This window comes from Dama dama, chromosome 19, assembly GCF_033118175.1.
Source record: "Dama dama isolate Ldn47 chromosome 19, ASM3311817v1, whole genome shotgun sequence".
Taxonomy (NCBI): domain Eukaryota; kingdom Metazoa; phylum Chordata; class Mammalia; order Artiodactyla; family Cervidae; genus Dama; species Dama dama.
Window position 1 is genome coordinate 90,492,244 of NC_083699.1, and position 27,753 is coordinate 90,519,996.

The 27,753-nt window shown below is 40.7% G+C and overlaps 1 protein-coding gene across 1 annotated transcript in view; it reads left to right on the forward strand.

The window, feature by feature from the left end:
• The first annotated feature begins 2,677 nt into the window (after positions 1-2,677).
• ATP1B3 (ATPase Na+/K+ transporting subunit beta 3) overlaps positions 2,678-27,753 on the forward strand; it is a 34,654-nt gene continuing 9,578 nt past the window's right edge. The window contains exons 1-4 of the mRNA XM_061167766.1: positions 2,678-2,897; positions 18,446-18,574; positions 21,416-21,523; positions 27,209-27,393. Coding sequence (XP_061023749.1) covers positions 2,789-2,897; positions 18,446-18,574; positions 21,416-21,523; positions 27,209-27,393 — 531 coding nt within the window. The 5' untranslated portion in view covers positions 2,678-2,788. The remainder of the gene's footprint in view (positions 2,898-18,445; positions 18,575-21,415; positions 21,524-27,208; positions 27,394-27,753) is intronic.

Here is a 27,753-nt window from a genome sequence, read left to right on the forward strand (position 1 = left end):
GCTGGGTCTTCTTTGCTGTGTGGGCTTTTCTCTACTTGTAAAGAGCAGGGGTGACTCTCGAGTTGCAGTGCATATACTTCTCATTGCAGTGGCTTCTCTTCTTGTGGAGTACAGGGTCTAGGCACACAGAGTTCAACAGTTTGCAGCACGCAGGCTCATTAGCTGTGGCACACAGGCCTAGCACATGTGGATCGAACCAGTGTCCCCTGAACTGCTTGGTCGCTTAGTTGTGTCTAACTGTTTGCAACCCCATGGACTACAGCCCACCAGATTCCTCTGTCCATGGAAAATTCCAGGCAAGGATACTGGAGTGGAGTTACTACTCCAACTCGGCCATCCCGACTACCACTATACCACCAGGGAAATCCAAAATAACTTTGCTTTCACAAGGGAGACTTAAGTATAGTAAAGTCCATCTAGAAGGAATAATACTGTGATTAAATCTGATATTTCATCTGCTCATACCTGGTGGGCCAATATCCCCCAATACACTTAGTATATTCTCTTCCAAGTAATGCTCAAGAATCATGTATCAGAGAAACAAATAGTTGCCGTGTTTTGAATTAGGATGTAACCTTTTCCCCAAACTGAAATTGGTTGGATTAGTTATTACACTAAGCTAGGCATGAATTTTGAAAACACTTCCTGAGTTATATTTTTACGTACTTAATTGGAAAAGCATTATGTACAAAAAGCATATTAATGACTATTAAAAATATACAAACTTCAAAAAAAAAAACAAAAAAAAGCAAAACAAACAAAAAAAATAATAATTAAAAAAAATATATACAAACTGCAAATATCTGGCAGTGTTCAATATCTTTGAAATGCTATTTCATAATGTTCTTGTTTACCATGTTTCTGTAGTGTGCGCCAGGTTATTTCCCGAAGTGTGCTTGTTAACACACACACAAAATCAATAAAGCAGATGGCTTTATATTTTATTTCAAACAGACTGCATCTTCACTGTTGCCCAAACTAGAAAGCCTGCTACCAGCTCTACCAATATTTTAGCTGTCCTCTAATTCGTAGTTCGATTTTAAATGAGATAAAAATAGTTAACTACTTCCATTCCTCAGTTCTTTTCCAACCTTATTTAGGAATTGTAGAGATGTATTCTAGTTTGTGTGCACAATATTTTGCTCTTTCTAATACCATTTTCATGTCAAACTTTACAAAAGGCTTCTACAAATCTATTGCTGTCATTGGTTCGACAAAATAACTGGATTTGGTCATAATTATAAATTTAGGTTTCCTAAGCACAGGGGGAAATCACTTTATAATAATATATTCTTCTATCCCTTTTCAATTTGTGAAGGACATAATTCCTTGCTTAGATAAACAAAGTGAGGAAACAAGAGAAATGCCAGAGTTTTGTTATCCACTTACTCCTTTAACGCATTTGCAGGCTGTTTAAAACTCTCTGATGGACTATAATGCATCATTCCAAACAATAAGGTGTGCGCTATTCCTTCATTGATAATTTTTATTTGCTGATAAAACAGAGGCGGTGCTCCATTTCTGTTCTCTAAAAACAAAACAAAACAGACCCCCCACCTCCTGCCCAAACTCCCATTTAAATTTTTTCCTGCTGTCACCAAGTCTCAGAGGCCGGTACTCTTCAGCTCCACCTCGTGTAGGAAAATAACGACTGCACCCTCAGCTCTGACCAAAGGGAGCAACCATGCTGTGGAAAAGATGAAAAGTCAGGAACATTATTTAGGAATCAAACTAAAGAAAGAATTGATTTCCTGTAGAGCCTGAGTGAGAAAAGCAGGTCTTTTTTTTTTTTTTTTCTTTTTCTTTTTTCGAAAAGCAGGTCTTAACAGCTGACAGGAACTTCAGGAAAACATGTGTATTGGTTTCATTGATAAATTCAATTAAACCTGGAGAAAACTATACTGAACTTACTTAATACCGGCAAACTTTGGAGGAAATCCCCACTGACCTAGGATTCCTAGCTGACTCCTTCAAAAGAGCCAAGGCAGCGCGTTCTCTGAGCAGCGCTGTGTAGTACATCAAACATCTTCACGAAAAACTACAGCCGACTATCTTTTAGTCACGTCATAAAGCCCAGAGGAGAACGCCTGGAAACGGTTTGCGGAGAGAGGGGTGGGGTCCCCTTCTCGGTGAAGGCGACTTAGCTGACTGGGGTCGTTTCCGCGCTCTTCGCGTCCAGCGCCGCAGCAGGCAAGGAACCGAAGGGACCCCGGGTCCCGGTCGCCCGCAGCATCTCCCCAGAGTCCTCCTTCTGAGAAACCTGTGGGTCAGGGACGCTCATCTTCTGCTTGTCATTATAAACCTGCTTCTTATTAAGCTCTCGTGATATTTTTTTTCTTAAGTTGCTTTGCACACTTTTCGCTTCCTCCGGCCAGGGATGAGGGAGCCCAGAGCTTCCCGGAGCCCGGCCGGGTACCGCCGGGCGGGGCGGGGCAGGGGCGCGGGGCGGGGCAATGGGCGGGGCATCTGGGCCGCGTCCGGCTGCGCCCAGCCGCGGGCGGGCGGCGGCGGCGGCGGCGGCGGCGGCGGGGCCTGAACAGCGCGGGGATTGGCTGCGGAGGGCGGAGACGTCAGGCTCCCGCGGCCGGAGCTGCGGCCCCGGCGCGGCGCGGCGCAGCGCAGTCCGCTTGAGCGCTCACCGCAGCGAGAAGGTTTCCTGTGCCGTCGCGCCTTCCGCCGCCGCCGCCGCCGCCGCCGGGCTTCGCCGCTCGTGCCGGGACGCGCCTCCGCGCTCCTCGCCGCTTCCACCCCCGCGGCCGCCGCTCCTCCCGCAGTCGGCACACACACCATGACGAAAACAGACAAGAAGTCCTTCAACCAGACCCTGGCCGAGTGGAAGCTCTTCATCTACAACCGGACTACCGGAGAGTTCCTGGGGCGCACCGCCAAGAGCTGGGGTGAGCGGGCGGCGGTTGGGCACCCGGGCCGGCCGCGGTCTGGGGGGGACGCCGGGCGGGGTCGGGTGGGAAGGGGAGGCGGGAGGTGGCTCCCCGCGTGGGGGCCCCAGGAGCCACCGCCGCCCGCAGCGGTCTTCGTCTCGGTCGCGAGACTCGAACGCGAGCCGCAGCGGCGGCAGAGGAGTAGCGCGGCCCCATTCATTTCTCTCGGGGCCGACGGGCGGGCGAGGCGGCGGGGCCCGCTGGTAGCCCCCGCCGGTTCCTTCCTCCCGGCTGGGAGCGGGCGCACGTGCAGCCCGGGCCTGCGGCGCCGGAAGCCGGGGACCGCTGCCCCGAGCCCCGAGCGCGTGGGGGCCGAGTGCCCGGCCTCCTTTGTACGGAGCGCGCCGGCCCCGAGAGGCCCTGGCGGAGGCGGCCGGCTGCGCCGAGCGGTCGGGGAAGCTAGACCCTGCCCCACGCCCGGGGAGAGGAAATTTCCACTCCCGCCGCTATCTTGTGACTCGTCCACGCTGCCACCCCAGCCGGTCGGAAGAGTGTTCACTGTGTGGGCTGCACGACTGTGTTAAGCACACAAGCACACGGTATCCGAAAATGCAGTTGAATTTGTCCAGTGAAAAGACCCTTAAAAAGGTCGCTTCCTCCCTAATTCCTTTTTAGTGACACAGGTTTTCTTCCTTACCAACGTGCTTCAATAGGGGAAAGTGAATCCGTTCTGAAAGGCACGGGTTTTTGTTTGTTTGTTTTTTGCCCTATGCTTTCCAAACGTGTGATGGTTGTATTTGCTAGCAGTTTTCCTCTGCATGGGTTCTTTGTTTTAAAAGAAATATTTAAACCATCCACCAGTGTGGTGCTGCCTTCGAGTGCCTCTTTTTTTGGAACAACTGTTAACATCTGAATAAGGACTAGTGCTCCCCTCCTTTAAACTTAAGTAAACCTATTTTTTTTTCCTTTTGAAAAATATTTTGTTAGTTGGTCATGACAGACTTTTCTGCGTGAGAGTATTTCTAGACTGGAGAACTATTTGAGCACGACACTTTGAAGAGAAGCATGGAGAGTGAATTAGCTCTGACTTAGGAAATAACTGTTGCTGCTACCTGAAATCTGCTCTTCCAGAATAGAAAGGCGTCTTAAAGCCCTATCACAAGTTGCAAGGGGGCCTTGGGGGGTTTTTTTTTTTAGCCCAAACCCTGCTTCAGAGATGAGAAAAATGAGCCCCAGAGAGGTGGTGATTTTGTTCGTGTAAAATTACATATTCCACAGAGCCAAGAAAAGAACCCAGTTGTCCTTTAATCCTAGTCCAGCGGTTGTATTCTTTTACAGATGCCTTGCCTCACAGCATGATAATCACGATTTTTATTCAAATGACTGGCTGTGGGGAACCCACTGGTGTGATGAGGAAATAGATCTTGCATTTAGAATTAAATGGGGGGGGGGACTGTAAACAATTATTTTTGTTTTTAGAGTGTACTATTTGCTGAAGGAATATTTGAGTGGTGAAGAGGGATGAATTTGTGTAGACTACCTTTCTCAGTTCCAGTACTAAGTATCTTCATGTTCTGTTAGAATGACATTTCTTTTCTTTTGAATGACGTTTCTTAATGCAGGGTGTGCTCCTTAACCTTTGTATTACGTGTTGTTGGGGTAGAGATTTTATTTGGTATCAGAGAATGCAGGATTATGTAAGGGCAGTGGAAGGAGTACAAGTGAAGCTGGGATTAGATTTAGAAGAATGAAGGCAAGACTTTCTATTTTCTGAATGGAAATTGTCAGCAAAGAGTAAATTTCTGCATTTATTGTAATAATAGTAAGCCAGCACCGAATGGCGTAAATAGGTGAGAACTATCCGTAATCCTATCCCAGCGGGCGTAAGGACACTCCAAGGAGATGTGGGGGAGTGGTGCCTGTAGTCTGGAATCCAACTGTCAACGCAGTATTCCCTCAAGCATGGGGTCCACCTGGAGAAGGCTATCCTCTTGCCTTTCTTTATCAGAAAGGCAGTTTATGAGTGAGTTGCCTGATCTCATTACCCCTGTTAGACACTCAGTAGGGGCAACTCTTTGCAACCCCATGGAGTGTAGCCCATTGGGCTCCTGTCCATGGAATTCTCCAGGCAAGGATACCAGAGTGGGTAGCCATTCCCTTCTCCAGGGGTTCTTCCCAACTGGAGAAGTCCACTATGCATATATCAGTACATGTGTGGGCAGACTTAATGCATATAATGTTATTAATTTTTTTTTAACAGAGATCATACAGTAAATGTTGCTTTATAATCTTTTGAGTATATTGTGGGCCTCTTCCTATGTTATTAATAAAGATCTATATCATATTTAATAGCTATTCTATTGGATAGTTAGATGTACTTTTTTTTTTTTTTTAGTCTAACATGTATCTTACGTATACATGGGAGATACCTATGGTACTAGAAATAATAATTCCATTTTTTTAAAAATCAGTGCATATTATATGTACTGGGCCCTCCCCCCCCCCCATTCTTTAATCCTTGTGCATTTTTGTAAATTGATTTCCTTGAAATATGTTTCTACTGGTGGAATTTCTGGGTTGCGGGTAATCTATGTACCTTTTATATTCTGAAAGCATGTTATAGTTTTTTTTTTTTTTTCTTTTTAAACCTCATTTGTGCAGATGTTTTCTTTTGCTTTTGAAATTAATGAGGGAAGGGATTATTACATCTTTTTTTGACCTGGGTAGATTTGCTGGGCTGCTGGCGTGTAGAGACAACCTTTCTCTACCTCAAGGGTTCTATAAAGACATTCATTTAAGATGTTTCCTGATTTTATCTTTTACATTCAAGTCTTCAGCACATTTGTCCCAAGTGAGGTTCCTTTCCAAGTGCACTATATATTAATATTTAAGAAGCAGTCTTGCTCTTTACATTTGGGATAAAGTGAACATACCTCATGATCCATGTCATTGCCTTCTTTAAAACAGCTGTGTGAGGATTTTGACTAACTTCTTGTATATTTGGCTAATGTGTTACACTTGGTTTCAGCAGTTTCAGAATGCTTATATACATGTACTTTATTCCATTTTTACAGCTTTCTAATGCATACCATGTAGGTGATCAAAGTGTTCCTAAGAGCTGATATCCAGGCTGAAGGTAAGGGCAAGTCAGGAATAGTGAAAGTATTAGTTGCTCAGTTGTATCCAACTCTTTACTAGCCCATGGACTGTAGCCCACCAGACTCCTCTGTCCATGGAATTCTACAGGCAAGAATATTGGAGTGGGTAACCATTCCCTTCTCCAAGGGATCTTCCCCAACCAGGGATCGAATCTGGGTCTCCTGCATTACAGGCTGATTCTTCACTGGCTCAGATTCTTCTGAGCCAGTAGAGCACATCAGGAATAAGTAATCGCCACTTATGAAAATACAGGACAAAGAAAATTTAGCAGCTTGTGGCTGATGTTGCAAATATTAAACCTAAATGCATTATATACAATTAGAGTGAAAGACAGTTTAGAGATCACCTAGTGTTATTTAATTGTAAACAGTGGGCCATGTGTTGAAACTAATGTTTTAAAACATAATGAAATAGAATGGAAAAATTACCAGTTTATTCTGCCTCATGAGTTTATTCTAAGCAAAAATGTCTTTCGGTGAAACTTTACGTATTTTGTATGTTCAGATACCCTGATGTAAGATGTATTTCTTGTGGTGGCTCACAGTCAAAAAAAAAAGCTTGAAAGCCAGTAATACAGCCCTATACCCTCATTTCATAGGTGAGACAGTTGAACCTACAGATCTGATCTGTCAGAATTTACTCAGCTAGTGATAGAATCCTTGGCCTTCAGACTCCCTCCAAGACCAGAGGTTTTTTTTTAAACTATGCCGTGAAAATGTTAGTTGCTCAGTTGTGTCCAACTCTTTGTGACCCCAGGGACTGTAGCCCGCCAGATTCCTCTGCATGGGATTCTCCAGGCAAGAATACTGGGGAGGGTAGCCATTTCCTTCTCCAGTGGATCTTCCTAACCCAGGGATCGAACCTGGGTCTCCTGCATTGCAAGCAGACTCTTTACCATCTTAGCCACCAGGGAAACCCGTGACATGATGTCATTTAATGACATCTGCCTGTGGGCTTCTTTGGCCTTCATTGAGGTTATCTCTCAGTAGATGCTTTAATGTTAATCTAAAACTCAAGGTACTGATTCCAAGCAGGGTCAGGATTCTGGACTAAAACTACTAACATCTACATTTTGTTCATATGCTTCTCTTTCATTGTAGGCCCATGAATTGCAGTTTTTTTTCGATCACCTGCTCCCATTCTGGGTCATGCCTCAGTAAATGCTCTGCTTTGGAGATCAGGCTCCATCCCAGTCTTGTGTGTTTGACTGTAGGGGAGAAGGCAAGTGTGTTTATTTTCCCAGTTTTGTAAAGTATTCTTTGTCTGGTGGAATGTTGTATCAAAGAAACTTTTCGAAAACTTGCACTGTTGGAAAGTAACAGGACTTGATCACCCTGTGGGCTGACTAAATGAAGGTCACGTGGTGGGTGTGGCAGCAGCAAGAGCTGAGACTAACGGAGCCGTCACCTGGCAGGAGGCAGCACTTCCTGGGTTGATAGTGGGAGGGAGGGTAAGTGTGTGTGTTGCAGTCCAGAAACCTGTAATAATAGTGTGGTGCCTGCACAGTTGCTAAGTTGTCTGGCTCTGTGATCCCAAGGACTGTAGCCCACCAGGCTATGTGGTTATAGTAGTTTGTGCTTTACTGTGTTACAGAGCAGCCTCCCCTCGCCCCCAAAATAATTTGATTTCTTTGAAATTGACTTTTGAATTTGCAGCTTTAGAATTAGTTGTATTAAAAGCAGCTTAAAAAAACCCTCCTGTCCTTAGTAATATCTTCACTGTGGTGTATCATCATATTTAAAGACCATTTAACGCTTTTATTTTCCAAACAATTTTATTACAATGTGCCAAAGTACTTGGCAGTACAACTGTATGAAAAGGGGGAAAAAAACCATGTGTACAATAATTTTTAAAAGTGAAGGTTACTCTTGGGGGATATCTATTCCCCTTCCCCTTCCCCTCCCCCTTTATAGACTTCTAGTGTTTCCATTAGGATGAAGCCTCTACTAACCTAGCATTTTTAAAAAAGAAATTGTGTCATAAAAGAAGAACAAAATTTTACTTTGGAAGATAAATTCATTATTTTCTAATTAGGCATTCATTACATTGATTTTGAAGTAAAATCTGTCGTCTTGGACTGCATAGAATAACCATTGTTAACATTTTCCTATGTATGCAGTTTTTTCAAATATATAAATAAGTGAAAATGTACAGTTAGCTACCTGGTTTTATCACTTAAAATTTAAGGGGAGTGGTTTTTACTCCTCTACCTCTTTCTTAGAGGTTGATGTGTTGGGGGTATCCTTGGCGCTCTCCATCACCTCTTTGGCGACCATCCACACACTCTGCTAGAACTTAGGTTTCTGGTGACTTTAGGTATGGTATCTATGTTGGGACTTATAAACTGCATTTCTGGTCCCTAAGGCTTTTTGTGTTCTCATAACCTGTTGGAATCTTTAAAGATTGCCAGTCGGAAATCTTTAGTGGGCTGTTGCACAGCCACCTCTTCATGTAAATCTCTATTGTCCTCAGGCTCCTTAGCATCATGTGCAGACTATTTGCAGTCTTGGCATATTTCTCTCTTGTCATCTACTATTCTATGTAGTTCTCTCCCATCACTTTTGGGCCTGTTTCCTAGATTCTGAACCCCTCCTTCCTTCACCTTGACCTAGTTACTCAGATGTCAGCTTTGACAGCCTGATCTCTGGTGAACATTTTTGAATCATTTTTTTGCCTTGAGACTGTGTCAAGAGCTCCAGTGTATCCAGTGATACCTTTTTCTAGTAGAGCATTTATGCTTTCATAATCCATTTGTTAGGCTGAAGCTGCTTATTCACATCTTACTCCTCTGGAATTCCCTAACACCTAACCTATTGCTTGCACTTAGTGGGAATGTAGTAAAAATTGATTGAATGAATGAGCAGTATTGTGAAATATTCCCAGTCTAATATAAATGTAATGAGTCTTCTGCAACACTTTTTAGTGTGTTTGGTTTTAGTATATCATTGCATAAAGATTTACTCGATATTTGAGCATTTTCCTTTTTTTCTTCCCTACCACACTTGTTGGATTTCATAGTTTAGTGTTCAGAAAAAGTTTCCATTTAACTTTCTCATGGGAGAGTTGGCTGAGTTTGACATGCCTAGGTCGTGCAACTGATTAGAATAACAGAACCAGGGTTATTATCCGGTCTCCTGCGTCCTGTTTTATTGCTCTGTTTAGCTTCTTATGGCTCTTATGAGAACTTCCTAGAGGCTTTTTCTTTTTAAACTTATCTGCTCTCAGATTTAATGAGGGTTTATTTAATAGTGTCTTCCTCTCCCTACAGGTGCTATTTAACTAGTAATATTTTTGAAAATAATTATCTGACTTTTAACAACCTCCCCATATCTGTTTAAACTTCGTTACTGAGCCATTGGTGGAGCTGGTGCTTAGGTACAACTTACTCCTAGTATTTGCTGATGCCATGCTAAGGAATAGACCCTTGTCCACAGTGAGGTACTTTTCTTTTGGCAGTTTCTGGCCTGTTGTCAGTGTCTGGCTTGTAAAAAGTGGTCCTTACTCCTACTCCATACTTCTCTAACCAGTCTTTTTCTGATTCTCTTGTTTCCTAAAGTATGTTTCCCAGGCACTGTGTTTGGCTTTGTTTTCTTTTCATTTTCTTCATCTCAAAACAACTGCAAAAATTGCTGACAGATTTTACTTCTTGGTTAACATCTCTCAGATGCCAGTTGCTTCTTGCATATCCCACAAATCTGAGAGTGAGGCTTAGACAGCTCCACTACCTTATTAATCAACTGATAAACAGAGCTCTTTCCCCTTCTTCCATTGGAGTTCTGAGTTACTTCTGTGTTTGCAATTCTTGAAGACTGTCACTAGGCACAGTCCTACTTCCGTAACATTTTTAGAATCTCTTGGTGACCACAGCTCGTTACCACTGCTGCAGTTAATCCGGGAATGAATTTACTCTGACCTTCTCGCCACTCACTCACCTCACCCCACCCTGCAGTATCTTGTGAACACACACACATTCAGAGGAAGCCCAGGGTGCTTGTTTTTCCTGGCATTCTTAATGCTAACCACCTGTTGCAAATCGCATAGCCCTTAACATTCCCACCAACCCTGCCCCACTTTTTAAGGATCTGGTAGTGTCTTTTCTTGTAAATTCTCTGATGAAAAAAACTTGAAGGACCAGATGAATTGAAGATCTTTTGTAACTTTCTTTCAAAATTGTTCCAAGCTTAAATGGGGCCATTGGCTTTCTAACCTTTATCTGCTGCTGAAAAGGAAATGTAGTGTTGTTGACTGGGGAAGGTGGGCTCTTAACTTCTGGTGCAGTCCCAGAAAGATCCTGGGCATCAGTTGGAATTACTGTGATCTAAACTAGTACAACCGCCCTGTTTCAGATTAATTTCTAAGGCTGCAGCTTTGATCAGGGTACTCCCCATATCCCAGAAGTGTTTGGGTCCCCACTGCTTTCCGGTTTAAATCAGTTCCAGATAGCCTGGTATTCCAGGTGTATTACATGTTGGCTTAGAACTATATTTCCAACCTTAAATAATCTGTCGTTTTATACCACACACCCCACATACCACTGTGTCATAGCCAAATGGCTATATCTAAGGCCCCTGGGCCTAGAGTGCCCTGCTCATTCCCTCTCCCGTGCCATTCACTGCATCGTAGATTCTTCCCTGATTCCTGCATCTAGGGCCAGCTCTGCCACAAGCCGTCTCTGACTTGCCCAGGTGAAAAGGATACCACATTATCATCTGTGACACCTAAAAACTTTGTACCCTGGATCAGAGTTGTTTATATATGTTGCTTCTACTAACTGGATGTTCTCACGGAGCAGGACTTGCAGGTGCATGTTATAGCCCTACAGCATCTAGCACATAGTAAACACTTAAGTTTTCTTTTTTTTGATAAATTGTCATTTAGTCAGTTTCCACTTGTGATTAACCTATTTGTTGGGCTAAATGAAGTTGAGAGTATTGTGGATTAATTGACATAGCTCCATACTGTGAAAGTCTTGTTTGTGGAGAAAATTGTTCATAATTCCCCTCAGCTCACCATGATTCTTTATATGCCACTAAATTTCTAATTCATTTTGAGTTTCCAGATAGGGCATTATAGTCAAAGTGAGCCTATGGGCCATATGTATTTTTACTTGGTAAGTTTAGAAGTTTACCAGTATACTGAGATGATCAGACCTAGGACTCAGAATATAGACCTGAATTAGAATTCTACATCTCTGTCTAAGCTTAGATAAGTTGTTAAAAAAAAAAAAATCTTTTGGTCTCAGTTTCTTCTTTAAGGGAAGAGCTGCATGAGATAATTTCAGGTGTCACTTTGGAATGAAAAACAAAGCCTTATGAACTGGAGGCTGCAAACTTTTTCTTCAAAGGACCAGGTAATATTTTAGTTTCTGCCAGCCAGGCAGTGTCTGTTACAACTCCTCACTTCTGCTATTAGTAGCTTGAAATGGCCTTAAACAATATGTAAACTAGTGGCCTAACTGTGTTTCAGTATTTTATTTACAAAAACAGGGAGCAGCTGAGATTTGCTGAGCTATGCTTTAGAAGTTAGTGGTCAGTATAGGCTAATCCAAGAAAACTGAATGGGGTCTTAAATGTGTGAACTCTTGGCTTTGTTCTTTTCATATAACAAAAGTCACTTCATTATTTGAATTTTTACAGTGAGTGGTCAGTAAGTCCACTCTCATCCTCAGTTTCTTCCCTGGGTAATCACTGTTACCTATGATACTTTTTAAAAACATACGTGGCATATCCTTTGGATAAAAGTCTGACAGTTTCCTATAAAAGTAAATATACACTTACCTCATGCCCCAGCAGTTCTAGATATTTACCCAAGAGAAATGAAAGCATATGTCCACAGAAATACATAAAAATATTCATAGTAGCTTCAAACTGGAAACTGCCCAGGTGCTCAGTAGAATGGATAAACAAACCAGTGTCCACAAAGTGGAATACTACTCAACAGTCCCCCCCAAAAAAACAAACTACAGATAATGGAAATCGTGAGTGATTCCCACAATTAGGCTAAGCAGAAAATAAGCTTTACTGAAGAGAAAGTACTATATCATTTCATTTCTTTGAAATTCTAAATCAAGCAGTACTTACCTATGCTGGAAAAAAGCCCAGAACAGTGCCTGCCTCTAGGATGTCCTGGGGATTGACTGGGAAGGGGCATGAGAGAACTTTATAGGGTGATGGCAATGTTCTGTATCTTGATAACAGTTTGTATCATAGAGGTGACTGCATTTGTCAAAAACCCATGTTACAGTACTTTGGAGATTCGTATATTTCACTGAATGTAATTTTCCCCTCAGTTTTAGTTAATATGCATGTTGAAGTGTTCGGGGGTTAAGTGTACTAACATCTGCGACTTGAAATGCATAAAAAAATAGATGGTAATTATTGAATAGATAGGTAGTAAATATGTAGAATCTAGGTGAGGTTTATGCCTGTTCACTTAATTCTTCTAAAAATTGTACTTGTTTAAATAAATATTATTACAAATTTAACAATCTTTTATACACTGTTCCCGACCACTTATCCCAAAGTATATTGAATAATCAATCATCGTTTCCTCACTGATTTGAAATGCCAACTTTTTTACGTGCATTTTACATGGATCCTTTCTTGGATATTGTGTTTTGTTACTAATCTATATCTTTGTTCCTTTGTTATTATCACACTATAATATGTAAGCTCTATGTAAGCATTTGTAAAATAAAATATAATGTGTGAGACTTGTGTAACTACTGGCTGTTTAGTTTTGGTGTCTGGAGAGTGCTAGCCTTATAAAGATTTAGGTAATGCATGGAGCATCCAAAAGAGATAGCTTATGTAAAGAAAAAGAATCTATTTTTTGAAAATTGGGAGAACTAACTAAAACCATTTGGATGTGGTATCTCTTTTAGGAATAGAGAGCTCTGTTTATTGTTTTGTAAAAACTTCTGATTTGCAAATGTTTATTTTCTCACAAAATCAGATATTTCATTTATTCTCTAGTTTACTAGTTGGAAACTGGTTTTATTGATCAAATTAAATGCATTTGTTTCCATTAGCTTGTGATAGTATCTTAAATCTCTCTTACTTTCCCTTAAATTTATTTTAGTCTTGAATTTAAAACCTGACTTTTTTTTGTTAGTCTTGGGTTTTTCTTTAGTGAGTTCATATAAAGCTATGGATTTTCCCTTTTTTTTTTTTTTTTTTAACATTCGTTTATTTATTTGGCTCTGCCAGGTCTTAACTGCGGCATGTGGGAACTAGTTCCCTGACCAGGGATCAAACCCAGGACTCCTGAACTGAGAGCATGGAGTCTTTGCCACTGGGCCACCAGGGAAATCCCTGGATTTTCCTTTGTGTTCTGCTTTGGCTGCACTGTTGTTTTGTATTTTGAATATTTCATGTTTTGTTGTCTTTTTAATTCAAAGGTTATGTAGGAAGTCCACTTTGTAAATTTTTGTTATACTTTCTTTGTTGCATTGGATTAGTTTTTTCCTCAAATATTTGGTAATTATTGGTTCTCTGCACCTCTTCTTTGTATTTAGACTTTCCTGTTACAGCATTCAGGGATGAGGCAGAGGTACCCAAGAACTGGTTGAGGTATGGAGATTCCCTCCACTCCTTGAGATGTTTACCAACCCATCCAATACCTTGGCCAGTTTTTAAATCCCAGCGTGGCCCCCCCCCCCCCCCCCCCATGCTCCCTGCTCCTGTGAAAGAGTGGATGGTGCTGCTGCTGTTGGTAGCTGATGGGCACCAGGGTGGGGCGTGTGTGCGTGCGTGTGCGTGTTTAGTTGCTGGGCACCAGGGGGGGTGTGTGTGGGGGCAGGGTCGCAAAGTTAAACTCACCTGGCTGCTCTTGCTGTGGAGTCCTCTAGTCTTTGGCCCAGAGCGTCCTCCTGGTCTCCATTTTGGTGAGCCAACTTGCTTTTTTCTGGGAGTCCTTCTCTGATGAAATCCTTCCCTTCCTCTTCCTGTTAGAGACAGTTAATTCTTTCTCTTTGTTTATATGTCTGTCGCTTGTAACTGGGCTCTTGGAGAACAGGAACAGATACCTTATTCCATGTAAATTTTTGTCACCTGAAGTAACACAGAATGCTTGCATGATGCCCTTCAGAGAAAGGGAGTTTCGATTGCAAAAGATAATAGCTTGAGGCTCCCAGGGAGAGCAGACCAGGTAAAGTGCCACATACTGGTCTGGGTGTTTCTCTTATTGGTAGGTTAATCTTATTGGTAGGTTAATCTTATTGGTTAATCTTATTGGTAGGTTAATCTTAGGCAAGTTATTTAATCTTGTTTAATATTTTTTATACTGCCATATTTTTTTATAAATATATAAAATTTGAGTGTATGTGTATATACACACATGTATTTTTAATTATAGAAATAGTTTGAAGGCAAAAAGAAGATCGGGGCAGCACAGGATGAGATGGGTTAGATAGCATCACGGACTCAGTGAACATGAATTTGAGACACCTCCAGGAGACAGTGGAAGAGCCTGGTGTGCTGCAGTCCATGGGGTCCCAAAGAGTCTGACCGGACTTAGCGACTGAACAACAGCAATGTGCTAATTAGTTTAAGAAAATTCTTTCAGTTAGGAACAAATAATTTTTAAACAAGTGGTCCTGGGACAGCAGGAAATTGATATGCAAAACAATGTAATTGAATTCTTTCTTTGCTGTTATTCAGTCGCAGTGGTTTTGGAGCCCAAGAAAAGAAAATCTGTCACTGCTTCCACTGCGTGCGGCCCCCCCCCCCCCCCCCCAAGCCTATTTTATTTGCCATGAAATGGAAATGATAAGACCAGATGCCACGAACTTAGTTTTTTGAATGTTGAGTTTTAAGCCAGCTTTTCCACGCTCATCTTTCATTCTTATCAATAAGCTCTTCCATTCTTCTTCACTTCCTGCTCTTAGAGTGGTAATATCTGAGATTGATGGTATTTTCTCCTGGCAATCTTGATTCCAGCTTGTGCTTCTTCCAGCCTGGCATTTTGCATGGTGTACTCTTCATATAAGTTAAATAAACAGAGTGACAGTATACAGCTTAGATGTACTCCTTGATGTACTTCCCAGTTTGGAACCAGTCTGCAGTCTGTTGTTCCACATCCAGTTCTAACTGTTGCTTCTTGACCTGCACACAGGTTTCTCAGGAAGCAGCTAAGGTGGTCTGGTATTATCATCTCTTTAAGAATTTTCCACAGTTTGTTGTGATCCACACAGTCAAAGGCGTTAGCATAGTCAATGAAGCAGAAACCCATGTTTTTCTGGAATTCTCTTGCTTTTTCTATGATCCAACGGATATTGGCAATTTGATCTCTGGTTCCTCTGCCTTTTCTAAATCCAGCTTGAACATCTGAAAGTTCTCGGTTCCAGCTTGTACATCTGGAAGTTCTTGGTTCTCCCTTCTTCATACCATGTACAGAAATTAACACACAGTGGGTCAAAGATCCAAACTTGAGCTAAAACTAAGAATTCTTAGAAGAAAACATAGCTACAGGTCTTCTTAACTTTGGCTTAGGCAATGGTATCTTAGATATAATACCAAAAACCAAGCAACCAAGGAGAAAAGTAAATTGGACTTCCTTGTAATTAAGAACTTTTCTGCTTTGAGGGACACTCTCATGAAAGTGAACAGACAGCCCACAGAATGGGGAGAAATAGTTGTACATCGTGTATATGACAAAAGACTCATGTCTGTAATGTATGAAGAATTGTTAGAACTTTCATAAAAAGGCAATTCAGTATAAAAATGGACCAATGATCTGAATAGATAGTTCTCCAAAGAAGACACAAATGACCAATAAGCTCATGAAAAGATGCTCAACATCATTAGTCATTAGGGAAATGCAAGTTAACCCACTAGGAAGTATTGATAAGGATGTGAAGAAATTGGAATCCTGCCAGTGGGAATGTAGGATGTTAGAGCCGCTTTGGAAGACTGTCTAGTGCTTAACTCAAAATACTAACCAGGGTTACCATATGACCAAGCACTTCTACTCATAGTGAATGAAATGTGAATTATACCTCAATAAATAGCTCCTTATAAAAATTTAAACTTAATTTGTACTTTTCCATGTACTTGATTTTTTATAAAAGTTATACCTGCCTTTGCTTTAAAAAAAGGTTTTTTAAAACTGTAAGGAGGTTGCTAATTTATTTACCCAGGGTAAGTTGTTTCTTATCGAAATTCTCTGGAGATAAGACATAGTCTTTCTGGTATCTAGATAACTAGGAAGTTTGAGCAAGAAGTAGGGAGTCAGATCACACAGTCTCGAAGTGTGTTGAACGAGTGTGGATTGTCCAGGCCTTGAAGCCTGATGACTTCCATTGCTCACATTAACCAGCACTGAGGCAGGCGTGGCACATTTATTAGGTCCCCTCTGCCCTACCTATAACTGACCTGTCATGACCTAGTCTCTGTGACCCCATGGAGGGCTGTTGTGTCCATGGAGTTCTCCAGGCAAGAATACTGGAGTGGGCAGCCATACCCTTCTCTAGGGGATCTTCCCCGTCCCAGGGATCAAACCCAGGTCTCCTGCATTGCAGGCAGATTCTTTACCATCTGAGCTACCAGGGAAGCCCTCAGAACTAAAGATTAACTGTGTGTTTGCTATGTGCTCATTTGCTTGTTGCTTTTATAAATTTCATTTATATTATTTTTCCTGGAAATTGAAAATCAAAATTGAAAATGGTGTGATAAGAATACTTTTAGATGACTTTAAAGCACTGCTAAATAACTAAACTCTTAGCACTTCTGTGTTAAATTTTTCCAGTTTAGTATTGACTTCATCAGTTGACAAACTCCTGTGGCCTCAGACTGTCTGTTTTTGTTAAGTGACATTTCGTGGGAACACAGCCCCCACTCATTACATTTATGTATTTGTGCTCTGGCCTGCTGTGTAGAGGGATTTATCTGTTAGTTCCTACAAAGAGCCATATCTGAAAGAATGGTTTTTCTCCTGTATCTCATTAAACCAGCTTTTGGGCTTTTACCTCTTTCATTTTCCCTTACAGTAAACTGATCACTTCCTTTGTTTTTCTGCAGCAGGACTGCTCTGTGTAGTAGGGAAGTGCTGCTGTCTGGAGGTGAACATACTGTGCCTCTTTCCTCCTTCTGTCCTTTCGCTCCCTGTTTTGGCCTCCTGGTAATTGGGGCAGTGGGAGGATGGGGAATGCCAGTCTGAATTAAGATGAAATTGCTTTAACTGTTTTCCCCTAACAGTTTTCTGGCCTACAGGTAACAAATGAAAGTTATCTAGCTTTTGCCACAATCTGTTTGGGGTCACAGGGTCTTTTGAACATCACAAGAATGTTGTACAGCCACTCCACAGAGAAAAATGGATGTATTCAGAAATGTATTATTATAGAAGTCTTAGAAGCTCTGAAGTTCATCTTTGCTGGGAATGGGTGAAGGTAAAGGGTCCATAGATCCTAGGTTGGGAACGCCTGCTCTAGCCTTTCTTCAAGGACAAATATTAATAAACAAGTTTGTGTTAAGACTGGAAAATAAAGCTGATGTTAATTCAGCTCTGGGGAATTAAGTGTTCTTTACTGTTGCCATACCTGGGAATTAATTGAATATTTTTTGATCGGTTTTTAAATGTTTAAATGTAAATGTATGGCGTTAACAATGTATTGTAGCATATAATCTTGATGGTGACTACTTACGATGTTAGATCTTTGAATATAGACATTTGAGAAGAATAATTCTAGATGTTCACAAAAGAAATCACTGGCTTGGGATAGATTTTAGTGTTTCCAGATTGTGAAGATAAAAAGGTTAGGCCCTTTATGTTGAAACTTGTGTGTGCCAGCTCTTGCTTCGTGCTTAGCAGTGGAGTTGTCAAGTCCCACGGGTCAGAGTGCCTGTTCTGGTCTTGTCCTCTCTGCACATTTTTTGCATGAGGCTTCCACTCAGCCAGTATTTCCTAAACTTTATTCATTGATAACCATCTTCATGACTTGCCTTCTCTGCATGCTTAACTCAAATTTATGCAGATAAATTTGAAATACAGGGTTGATACGCTCATTCTTTTGCTTGTCACATCCTCATAAAGGGAGTTTATCCAACCTAAAATCATCTTCTGTCTTTCTCGAGGGCATCAAATTCATTTTGGGAAACACTGCCTTATGTGCTGGGACTTTGAAGCTCTGATCTTGAATCAGTATGATCTGTGGAAGCTGCTTGTATTTGGAAGTATCAGAGGAGAGGAGGGGATCACAGGATGGATGGGTGCTGCCTGCTGAAATACCCCTTGCTTGGGCAAATTCATAGTGTTTGGAATATGAAGATACTTGGCTGTGTGCATGGCAGAGCTTGGAATCCTAGCCTTGCGATGGTTGGTTTGCTTTTTCACCTTGGCCTCGTTACACACAGGCAAACACACACAATGCATACATCTTCAAGTTTTATGAGTTTTGTTTTCTTTTACAGGTTTGATCTTGCTCTTCTACCTAGTCTTTTATGGGTTCCTGGCTGCGCTCTTTTCATTCACGATGTGGGCCATGCTTCAGACTCTGAATGATGATGTTCCAAAATATCGTGACCAGATTCCTAGTCCAGGTAATTATGTTGTGATTATTATGGCTTCTAACAAAATTGGATTATATTTTATCTTCTCTGGAAGTCTATATTATAGAGCAGGTAGGAGATGTTAAATTTCAGAGTCAAATAATGTGAAAGTTTTAATTATGTTTAATATTTACATGCTGATATTAAGACCTTTAATATTTACATGCTGATATAAAGACCTTTAATATTTACACAGTGATACAAAAACTTGGCTGATAAATCTTGAGTCTTTTGCCAAGGGTAAGCAGAAATAAATATTGAGAGTTAAAGTAAAACCATATTGATGAATATAGTTATGAGTGATGTTTATGAGTATTGAGTAGCAGTTTCACTTTGCCCTGAGTAATTTACTTATATATTTCAGCTCTAACTTGGGTTAAAGCATTGGTCTTTTCAAATACATGCTTTATGGTTTTAATTGCTTAGTATGGAAAATTATAAGAAGTATTAAATTATCTATTAATAGAGAATAAAATGAGTGTGCACTTAATATGTTTATTCTCTGTTTATTGTCTTATGGGAAAAAAAATTCCTCTAAAATACTGGAGAATGTACTTTAGTACAGAAAAAGATCTTGACTAGAACACTTACTTAAATCACATTTTCTCCCTCCCATATTTATTCCTTTTAAAGTTTGTTTTTGAATGCCAGCTCTGCCTTCATTGTTGCGTATGGGCCTTGTCCTCACGCTGCTGGCAGTTTTTGTAGAAGTAGGTAACAATAAGGCACAGAGCCCCAGTACAGCTGATTCCCACGAATATGAACAACTTCCTGAGATTGTAGCAAAGGGATGGCTCTCCATGGAGGAGTACAGTTTGGCAGCAGGCAAAGTGGGCACACAAGTCAGGGAAGATGGGAACCTGCAGGAGGTTTCTGTCCTCACTGTTTCTGTTCCAGCTGTGATTTGCCCCCCAGGGCCATTCTGGGGATATTTTTGGTTGTCACAGCTGCAGGCGTGCTACTGGTGTTGCTGAACATCCCTGCAATGCATGAGAAAACCCCCCACAAGAAAGACTCATCCAATCCAGAATGTCATTAGGACCACGGCTGAGGAACTCTAGTCTAGATCCTTGCTAACTGCATGGACTTCTCAGCCATAGCAGCAGCGAGAATGAACCAGTTTCCCCAACCAGTTTGTTCTGACAGCTCTTTTCCTTTGTCTGTAGCTGATTTTTATCAAAATATCATGAACAACTCCGTTAGTCTTTATGACCATGTATCTAGAACCAGCTTTATGCTGATTTTTTTTTCCTCATCTCTCATTGTAGCCCTGTTTTCTTTCTCCCTACATGAATTCTAAGATAATTATTTCTTTTGCTGCCTTACTATTGATCATAAGCTGATATATTTCAGAAATATTGAACCATTTATAATTGCATGAATAATATAAGCAGTAAAGTGTGTTCAGTATACGTTTAAATATATAGTTTTAAACTGAGTTCCTTAAATATTCAGAAAACGTGAAATGAATCAGAGGTTTATAGTTTTGCCATGGGATTTTAAATTATGTTACCTCACAGGATGCAAAGATAAGTGCAGCACGTTAATACAACCACGCTGTGGGTGTGTTGTTGTTGTTCAGTCGTTAAGTTGTGTCCTGCTCTTTGCGACCCTGTGGACTGCAGCACACCAGGCTTCTGGCTGTGGGCATAACCCCCAGAATACCTGATCCCTGAAGCCCTGATTTATGTTTAAGTGTGCATAGTTAGCTCCCAAAGAGAAGCTAAAGTTGTGATCATCTAAATCCAAGTGATCTGATATGTTGAAGTAGTAACTGAATGCACAGTCTAATTGGAACTTTTTTGTGTACATATGGAATAAGACTTGCTCTGCCTTTTTGAAACATTGTTTCATCATCATTGGCTAGCATCAGATTGAGTTTAACTCAAGAGCCTTGCAAATCAACGCAGGCAAGCATTTAGGATTTGAAAGATATAGATTTGATCTAATATTAATTAGATGTCTGAGAAATTTTAATGAAAACTAAAATAGCCTTGGTTTTTGTTTATCTTCAGATTTAACATAAGACTTTTATGTATAGTAACTGATGTATGGGGAATGTTTAGTGACTAGTGAAAAGTTTAGGGTTTTTTTATTTTAAGCCTTCTGTGAAAGACTTAAAGTAGATCTCATGCTTTTAGATCGAGGCAAGCTTAAAGTTGGAAGCCTGATTGTGTTTGTTGCAGATAAACATGCTTACATTTTCTGTTAATAAACTCATGCAGACATATTCTAGAGACACAGTTGTTGATTGCTGATACGAAATTGTTGGTGGTTATATGCCAATTCAGTATGAGAGAACTACATTTTAGTTAGAGAGCAGTGTTTATTATTGAAAGAAGAATATTGAACTATAGATTTTAAATTGTATAGTCCTCTTTCGTTGAATAAGTTTCGCTTTCTTTATGAATGTTTCCATAGAGCTGTGATTTCAGTGACAAAAGTGCTCAGACTTTGATTTGCTAAAATTTTCTCCATATTAATGACAAATTGGCAAACCCTAAAAACACTGAATAGAAAATGAATGTAGAAAGTACAGAGTAAAACTTGTGTCTTTTCACTAAGGACCAGAGCAATTCTAAGATTCAGAGGTGGTTTCTAATTGACATTGTCTGAAGTGACATTGAAGACTTTGGGATTCTTTCCTTTTAGATGTCTTTTTGTAGTCAGACATAAGTGGGGAGTTCTTGGTGGTTCTCTCTATCTACCTGTGAACACAGTGTCCACATAATTTATTAAGACCTTCCTTTTTAGAGATAAGAGTGTAAGGAGAAGGAAAGAGAGAAGGGATTTGCTACAGTTAATTTCCCCCATTTTCTCTTATCTCTATAGGACTTATGGTTTTTCCAAAACCAGTGTCTGCGTTGGATTTTTCATTCAGCCTGTCTGATTCAGAATCCTATCAAGGGTACATTGATGACCTTAAGAAATTTCTAAAGCGTAAGTATGATTTTTTAGAGTAAGGTAAAAGATTTTAGTTGTTACAGAAACTAGTACCAAATTATGATTACTTTAAAAAACATTGTTCTTAGAGTTCTGCCTTTATCTCTCTTTCTGCTAAAGAGAGGACTGGGCAAGTAGAATTATGATTATTCATGAGGAATTTATGATTATTTTATATTCTAACTTCTGGAAAGCATGGAGGTCTAAACCTAATGGGTAGTTGATTTTATTTATTTATTTTTTAAATCTACCCTATATAATAAGTACATGAGTAAGTCCATTGAGGCATAACATTTATACCTGCATTAAATCAAATAGCATTTGACCAAAGAGCAAAACTATATTATAAATCTTGTCTCTTAAGTATTTGGGTCTTTGGAGCCAAAGTAGTGCTTGTGTGAGGACATGGAATGGTGTTTTATCACTAAAAAAAGTCTTACCAGTTGTGAGTTTTTCGAAGCGACTGATTTGTAAAGCTTTCGAACAGCCCAGTTTTCTCTGCATTTTGCTTCCCCTCCCCCCCCCAACTCTGTGGTATTAGCATTTGAATGAATAGGCAGCTCTTCTCAGCCACTCTCCCCTGTGGTTGCTCCTTAGAACGTGTAGGACCCCATTGCCAAGATTACTGATGAAGCTCCCTATATCACCTTCTCCTTTGCTGGTGTAACTTGCCCTATTTGTCTGCCTCTTGGGACTTCCAGTTCACCGACCCCTTTTATTTTATTCCAACCTCTCCACTCTCAGCTTCTCTGCTGGTCAAGCTTATCAGTTCCATAGTTTTTCATTTCAATTTTATAGAAGGTAGTACTCTAAAATCCTTTGCCTCTTAGTCCATTTGCAAGTCGAAGAAGCCACGTAATTCCTAGATGGAGCCCTTCCTTCCAGCCTGCCCTCTGAGAACTAAGTAACACTGAATACTTGATCACCTCCCTCAGATGGGCCCAGTCTACTGCCTGGAAGACCTGCTGAAATTCTCTGAAGGGATTATTTCTAACCTCTACTCAAAACTAGCTCCTTACCTCCCCAACCCTTTAACGCACTTTCTTCATATAATCTGGTTTCCTGATTCAAGAGAAAATAGAAATACTCAAGAGGAAACTCGCCACGTTCCTGCAGCTGTGATATTCCTCTTGCTCTGGCAAGGGAAGCTGCCCTTCCTCTTATCTCTGTCCACCTGTCCACTCTTGCTGCCTCAGAAACATTGTGCTAATTACTGATCTTTCTCGTATACATTTAGCTTCTCTGTTGGATTCCTTCAGTCAACATGCAGAAATCCTCAGCTCCCATCTTAAAAACCTTTTGAATCCTGTACCTTCTAATAGCTACCTTCCTAAATCTCTTTTCTTTGATAGTTAAATATATACTTATTATTTAAGTAGAGATGTTTTGTGAAAGTACAGTTCATGGTTTAAAAAACAAATAGTAAAGAAAGCCCTGTAATTAGAACAGTAGTCCCCTGCCCTCCTCCGTTCTAGCTGCAGTCCTGTTTGTTACTTTATTCAGCAGAGAATGTGCTTTTTTTGTGTATGTTAAGCACTCTAATTTCCATCAGTGAACAAAGGAAAATTTTCTGAGTTCTGGAGTTTTTATGACCTAGTGGTATGTTAGAAAGTAACAAGTGCTGTGAGGGAAAATAAGGCAAAGAAATGAAATAGAGTTAAGAGAATCACAATTTTAAACAGAGTGGCCTGGGAAGGCCTCACTGAAAGGGGAATGTTTGAGGGAAACTCTGAGAATGAGGGAACTAGCCATGTAACTAGCAGTAGGTGGGAAGGCCCTGAGGCTTACAAGGTCCAGTGTGTTAAAAGTTCGTCAGGGAAGCCAGAGGGGCTGGATGGAGTAAGTGGGGAGAATGTACTAGGGGGTTGAGGTCAGGGAGGCCTTGGAGGCTGTTGCTCAGTTCTTTGACTTTCACAGCGAACAAGATGGAAGTTCTTATGCAGAAAATAACATCTCATACACTCAGGATCACTCAGGCTGTATTTTGAGACTAGATTCTAGGTGAGGAACCAAGGAGGCTAGTCAAAAGCCCATTGCAGTCACCCACGTGAGTTGGAGATCATGGCTTGGAATTGGAGCATTGGAGACTGTGAAAAATTATCTGATTCTGGATATATTTTCAACAGGAAATAACTTCATGCTTTTGAACTTTTTCTTACAAAAGTTTTCTTCTTTATTTTTTTAATTTAAATTTTATTTGTTTGGCTGCATTGGGTTTTAATTGTGGCGCACCAGCTCGCTCATTGTGGCACACAGGCTTAGTTGTTCCACAGCACGTGGGATCGTAGTTCCCCAACCAGGGGTCAAAGCCGTGCCCCCTGCGCTGCAAGCTGGGTTCTTAACTTCTGGACCACCAGGGAAGTCCCCTTCTTATCTTTAAAAGTTTTATTTTCCTGCTAGTTCTTGATTTACCACTTTTATACACTGTCTTTACTTCCTTTTATGTTAGATGAGGATTTTGCTCACATGCCTCAGACGTCCCCCTATTCTCAATTCAAAAGTAATTGACCTACTAAGTTATTTTCATTATTGGTTGGCTTTTTATACTTGTCTTTACATTACAGTCTACCATCTGTAGAGACTCTTGTCTAACTTATATTTGTATATTGTCATATGAGGTATTCTCTTAAGTCCTTTTTGCTGCAAAACTACTTCCTAAGTCTTTCCCATTGCTGCAGTCTGCAGTGGTTTCTGTTCAGGCATCTACCACCCAGCCATCATTTGGGGACTTCATTTGATCACTTTTGAATTGGATTCACTGTTTCTTGGCTCCTGCTTTGTTATTCTTTATTTACTCTCTAGTTTTGGTGGCATATGTTCTCAAATAACTTTGTAAGAAAAGATACATGAATACTGTTCCATGGTATATATACCACTGTACTAGTTAGCCATAAAAAAGAATGAAATCTTGCTATTTGCAACAACGTGGGTGGACCTTGAGGACATGATACTACATGAAATAAGTCAAACAGAGACAGACACCAAATGATCTCACTTATGTGTGGAATATAAGAAACAGAACAAACAAGAAAACCAAACTCAGATCCAGAAAAGATGTGGTCGCCAGGGGCAGCAGGAGGTGGAGGAGAAATGAAAGATGGTCAGAAGGTACAGTCTTCTAGTTACACATGAATAAGCCCTGGGGATATCATATATGGGGGACATAGTGACTGCTGTTAGCAATACTGGATTGCATATTTGGAAGTTGCTAACAGAATAGATCTTAGAAGTCCTCCTCGCAAGAAAAAGAATTTGTGACTGTATGTGAGAACAAGATATTAACTAGATTGACCATGGTGATCATTTCACAATGTATACAAATAATTTAAGCATTCATTGTGTTGTACACCTAAAACTAACGTTATATGTGGATTACATCTCAACTTATATTTCAGTTAAAAAATTTTAAAGATACATGGAATTTAAGTTTTTAGTCCTTTCATTTCTGAAAATGACCTCATTTTGCTTGTATTGTTCTTAGTTTAACTCAGTATAGAATTTTATCAATAGTTCTTTTGTGTCTACATTTTTCTGTTCAGCAGTGTTTGTTTTTTGTTTCTGTGTTTAATTATATTTCCTTCGGTTCTAAAATTTTGTATTGGTGTCAGTCTCTATAATGTTTTTTTTGCTGAGAACTTGATGGGGTCTTTCAGAATAAAGACTTGGGTCCTCCAGTTGAGGAAACTGTTGTTACTTGAAAATTTCCTCACCTCACTTTTCTGGTCCTCTTTCTAGAACTCTTCTGTTAAGTTGTTGGGTATTTGCTCTCTTGTTTTCTCTCGTTTTGTATTCTTATTTTCTTATACTGGGGGGTTACTTTCAGATCTTTAATGTTCATCACCCCCCCCTTCCCTTTTTTTAAGCTTCGAATTGTCATTGTTGTTCTTAGGGATGCCTTTCTCATGTTTAGAAGATAAGAGTCTCCTGTTAAAAGGATACATTATCTTATCTGGGGTTTTTCTCCTATAAATACTAATCAGAACGTAACATTTATCTAGTTCAGATGATCCCTCTCAGGTCTTTCCCCCGCTGTTTACCTATACCTCTGTGTCTTCCTTTAGGCTTTCCTGGAAAACGTGGGGTTCTCTGGTTGCTCTCTGAGAAGGTGGCCTTTCTGTGTTCCCATCAGGCCCCGCACAGGGACGTCTTCATATGCTGACCATTTATCATCCAACTCCTTGCACTTACCTAGGTTTTGTGTAGAAGTGGAAGTTGGCATCATACACAAATGATCCCTGATGAACTGTACCAAGAGAGTATATACAGGAGAGGCCCTTGGGGGCTACTTGTGTAGGCCTTGAATATTTTCTGCAGAATTGTGCCAGAAAAATAAAAGGAGTGATAAATGTCAGTGGCTCTATATTCTGTTGTAAAAGTTTACCCCATTCCCCCTTACCCCAATACCTGAGTCATTCTTGGCTTTTAAATTGGTACATGGCCCCAGAGGTATCCTAATTTTTGGTAAATAAAAGAAGAAACCAAAAATTTTGACCTTTTTTTTTTTTTTTAAAGGGGTCAGCCACTGGTCTGGGAGCTAAGATCCCTCAAGCCTCATAGCATGACAAGCAGGCAGAACAAACAAATTTTTAATAAATAGATAAAATTAACCAACTGGGCTTCCCAGGTGGCTCAGTGGTAAAGAATCTGCCTGCCAATGCAGGAGATGCAGGTTTGATTCCTGGGTCAGGAAGATTCCCCTGGAGAAGCAAATAGCAACCCACTCTTAATATTCTTGCTTGGAAAACCTCATAGACAGAGGTGCCTGGGAGGCTACAGTCCATTGGGTTGCAAAGAGTCAGACCTGACTTAGCAACTAAACAATGACAAAACTAAATGTGTTTCCTTTGAAATCTTGGTTCCTGTTCTGGTTGAATTCATTTTAGGTGACTTTTTTCTAGTACCAGTTATACCCGCGCACTGACCGACTGTGAGGCGTTGTGCTACCTTGTCTTGACTGTTGATTAGTGAGTGTCTTGCAGTAGCCTAAGCTCATTCAGGGCAGGGACCACAGCAGACCTGCTCACTGCGGTGCCACTTTTTTGTCTAACACCGTGCCAAGTGCACAACACACATTTGAAAATACTGAGTTGTCTGCCTCTCCTTTCTTCCCCTCCTCCAAGTTGTAACCCCTCCAAGTTTGCTCCCCTGTCACTTTGAATCTGTCTCGTTACCTCCACCTCTGCTGAAAACATCATTTGGTAAGCTAACATTACCTTACATGGACCCCTTTACTGATCAGCTCTGTTGCAGGCCGTTTAGAATATGGGTTGCTGAGTATAGAATATAGCTCCGTGTATCTTTAGGCCCTTCGGTTATGATTTTATTTAGCAATGTCTAAATAAGCTAAATAAGGGCGGCTTCCATGCCTTTTTATTTCCTCACCATTTTACCTTTTGGGCATCGAAAGCATTCAGATAATGTTGTAGCCATGGCTGGTGCCCCCTAATGGTGACAAAAGAGATCCCTCTGTCATCCAGTTTGTATTGAAATTAAATAAACTGCAAAGCACTGGATAGTTGTTAGAAGTTAAAGGAACAGACTTAACATTCTTTCCCTAAAATTTCCCGGTATGTGGCATGTTGTTTTGTGTTTGAAGAATATTGTCCAAAGGGTGATATAGTTCTGGTTGTGTTTAAGGTCCTTTTTGACTGATCTGTTCACACATACATATTTCCTTTTTAGCATATGGCTTAGAAGAACAGAAGAATCTCACAAATTGTGCCAGTGGAGCCTTTTTTGATCAGAAGGGTCCAGAATACACAGCATGTCAGTTCCCTCTTGCCTTACTTGAAGCATGCAGTGGTGTGGATGATCCCACGTTTGGCTACCAAGAAGGAAGGCCTTGTATTCTTGTGAAAATGAACAGAGTATGTACAAAATTTGTTGCTGCCGCTTTTTTCTAATTTCCTATTAAGCTGACAACTGTTTATTCAGCGCTGTTTGATTTGGTGGTAGCTTATAAGGCTAGCCGTGATTTGTCCTTTTGAAAACCAGTACAGAAAAAAACCACAGTGGGTTCATAAGTTAGTCATAAATTAGGGAGTAACACAACTTCAGCTTTTCTCTTTTGGAGCTAGCTACACACACACGCTTAAGCGTAGATCAGGGCTTCGGGCATCAGGTATTCTGGGGGTCATGGCCACAGGATGGTTGTATTAATGGGCTGTGCTCCTCTTCGCATCTGGGCAGTAATGTAATTTAAAATCCCTTGGCAGATCTGTAAACTT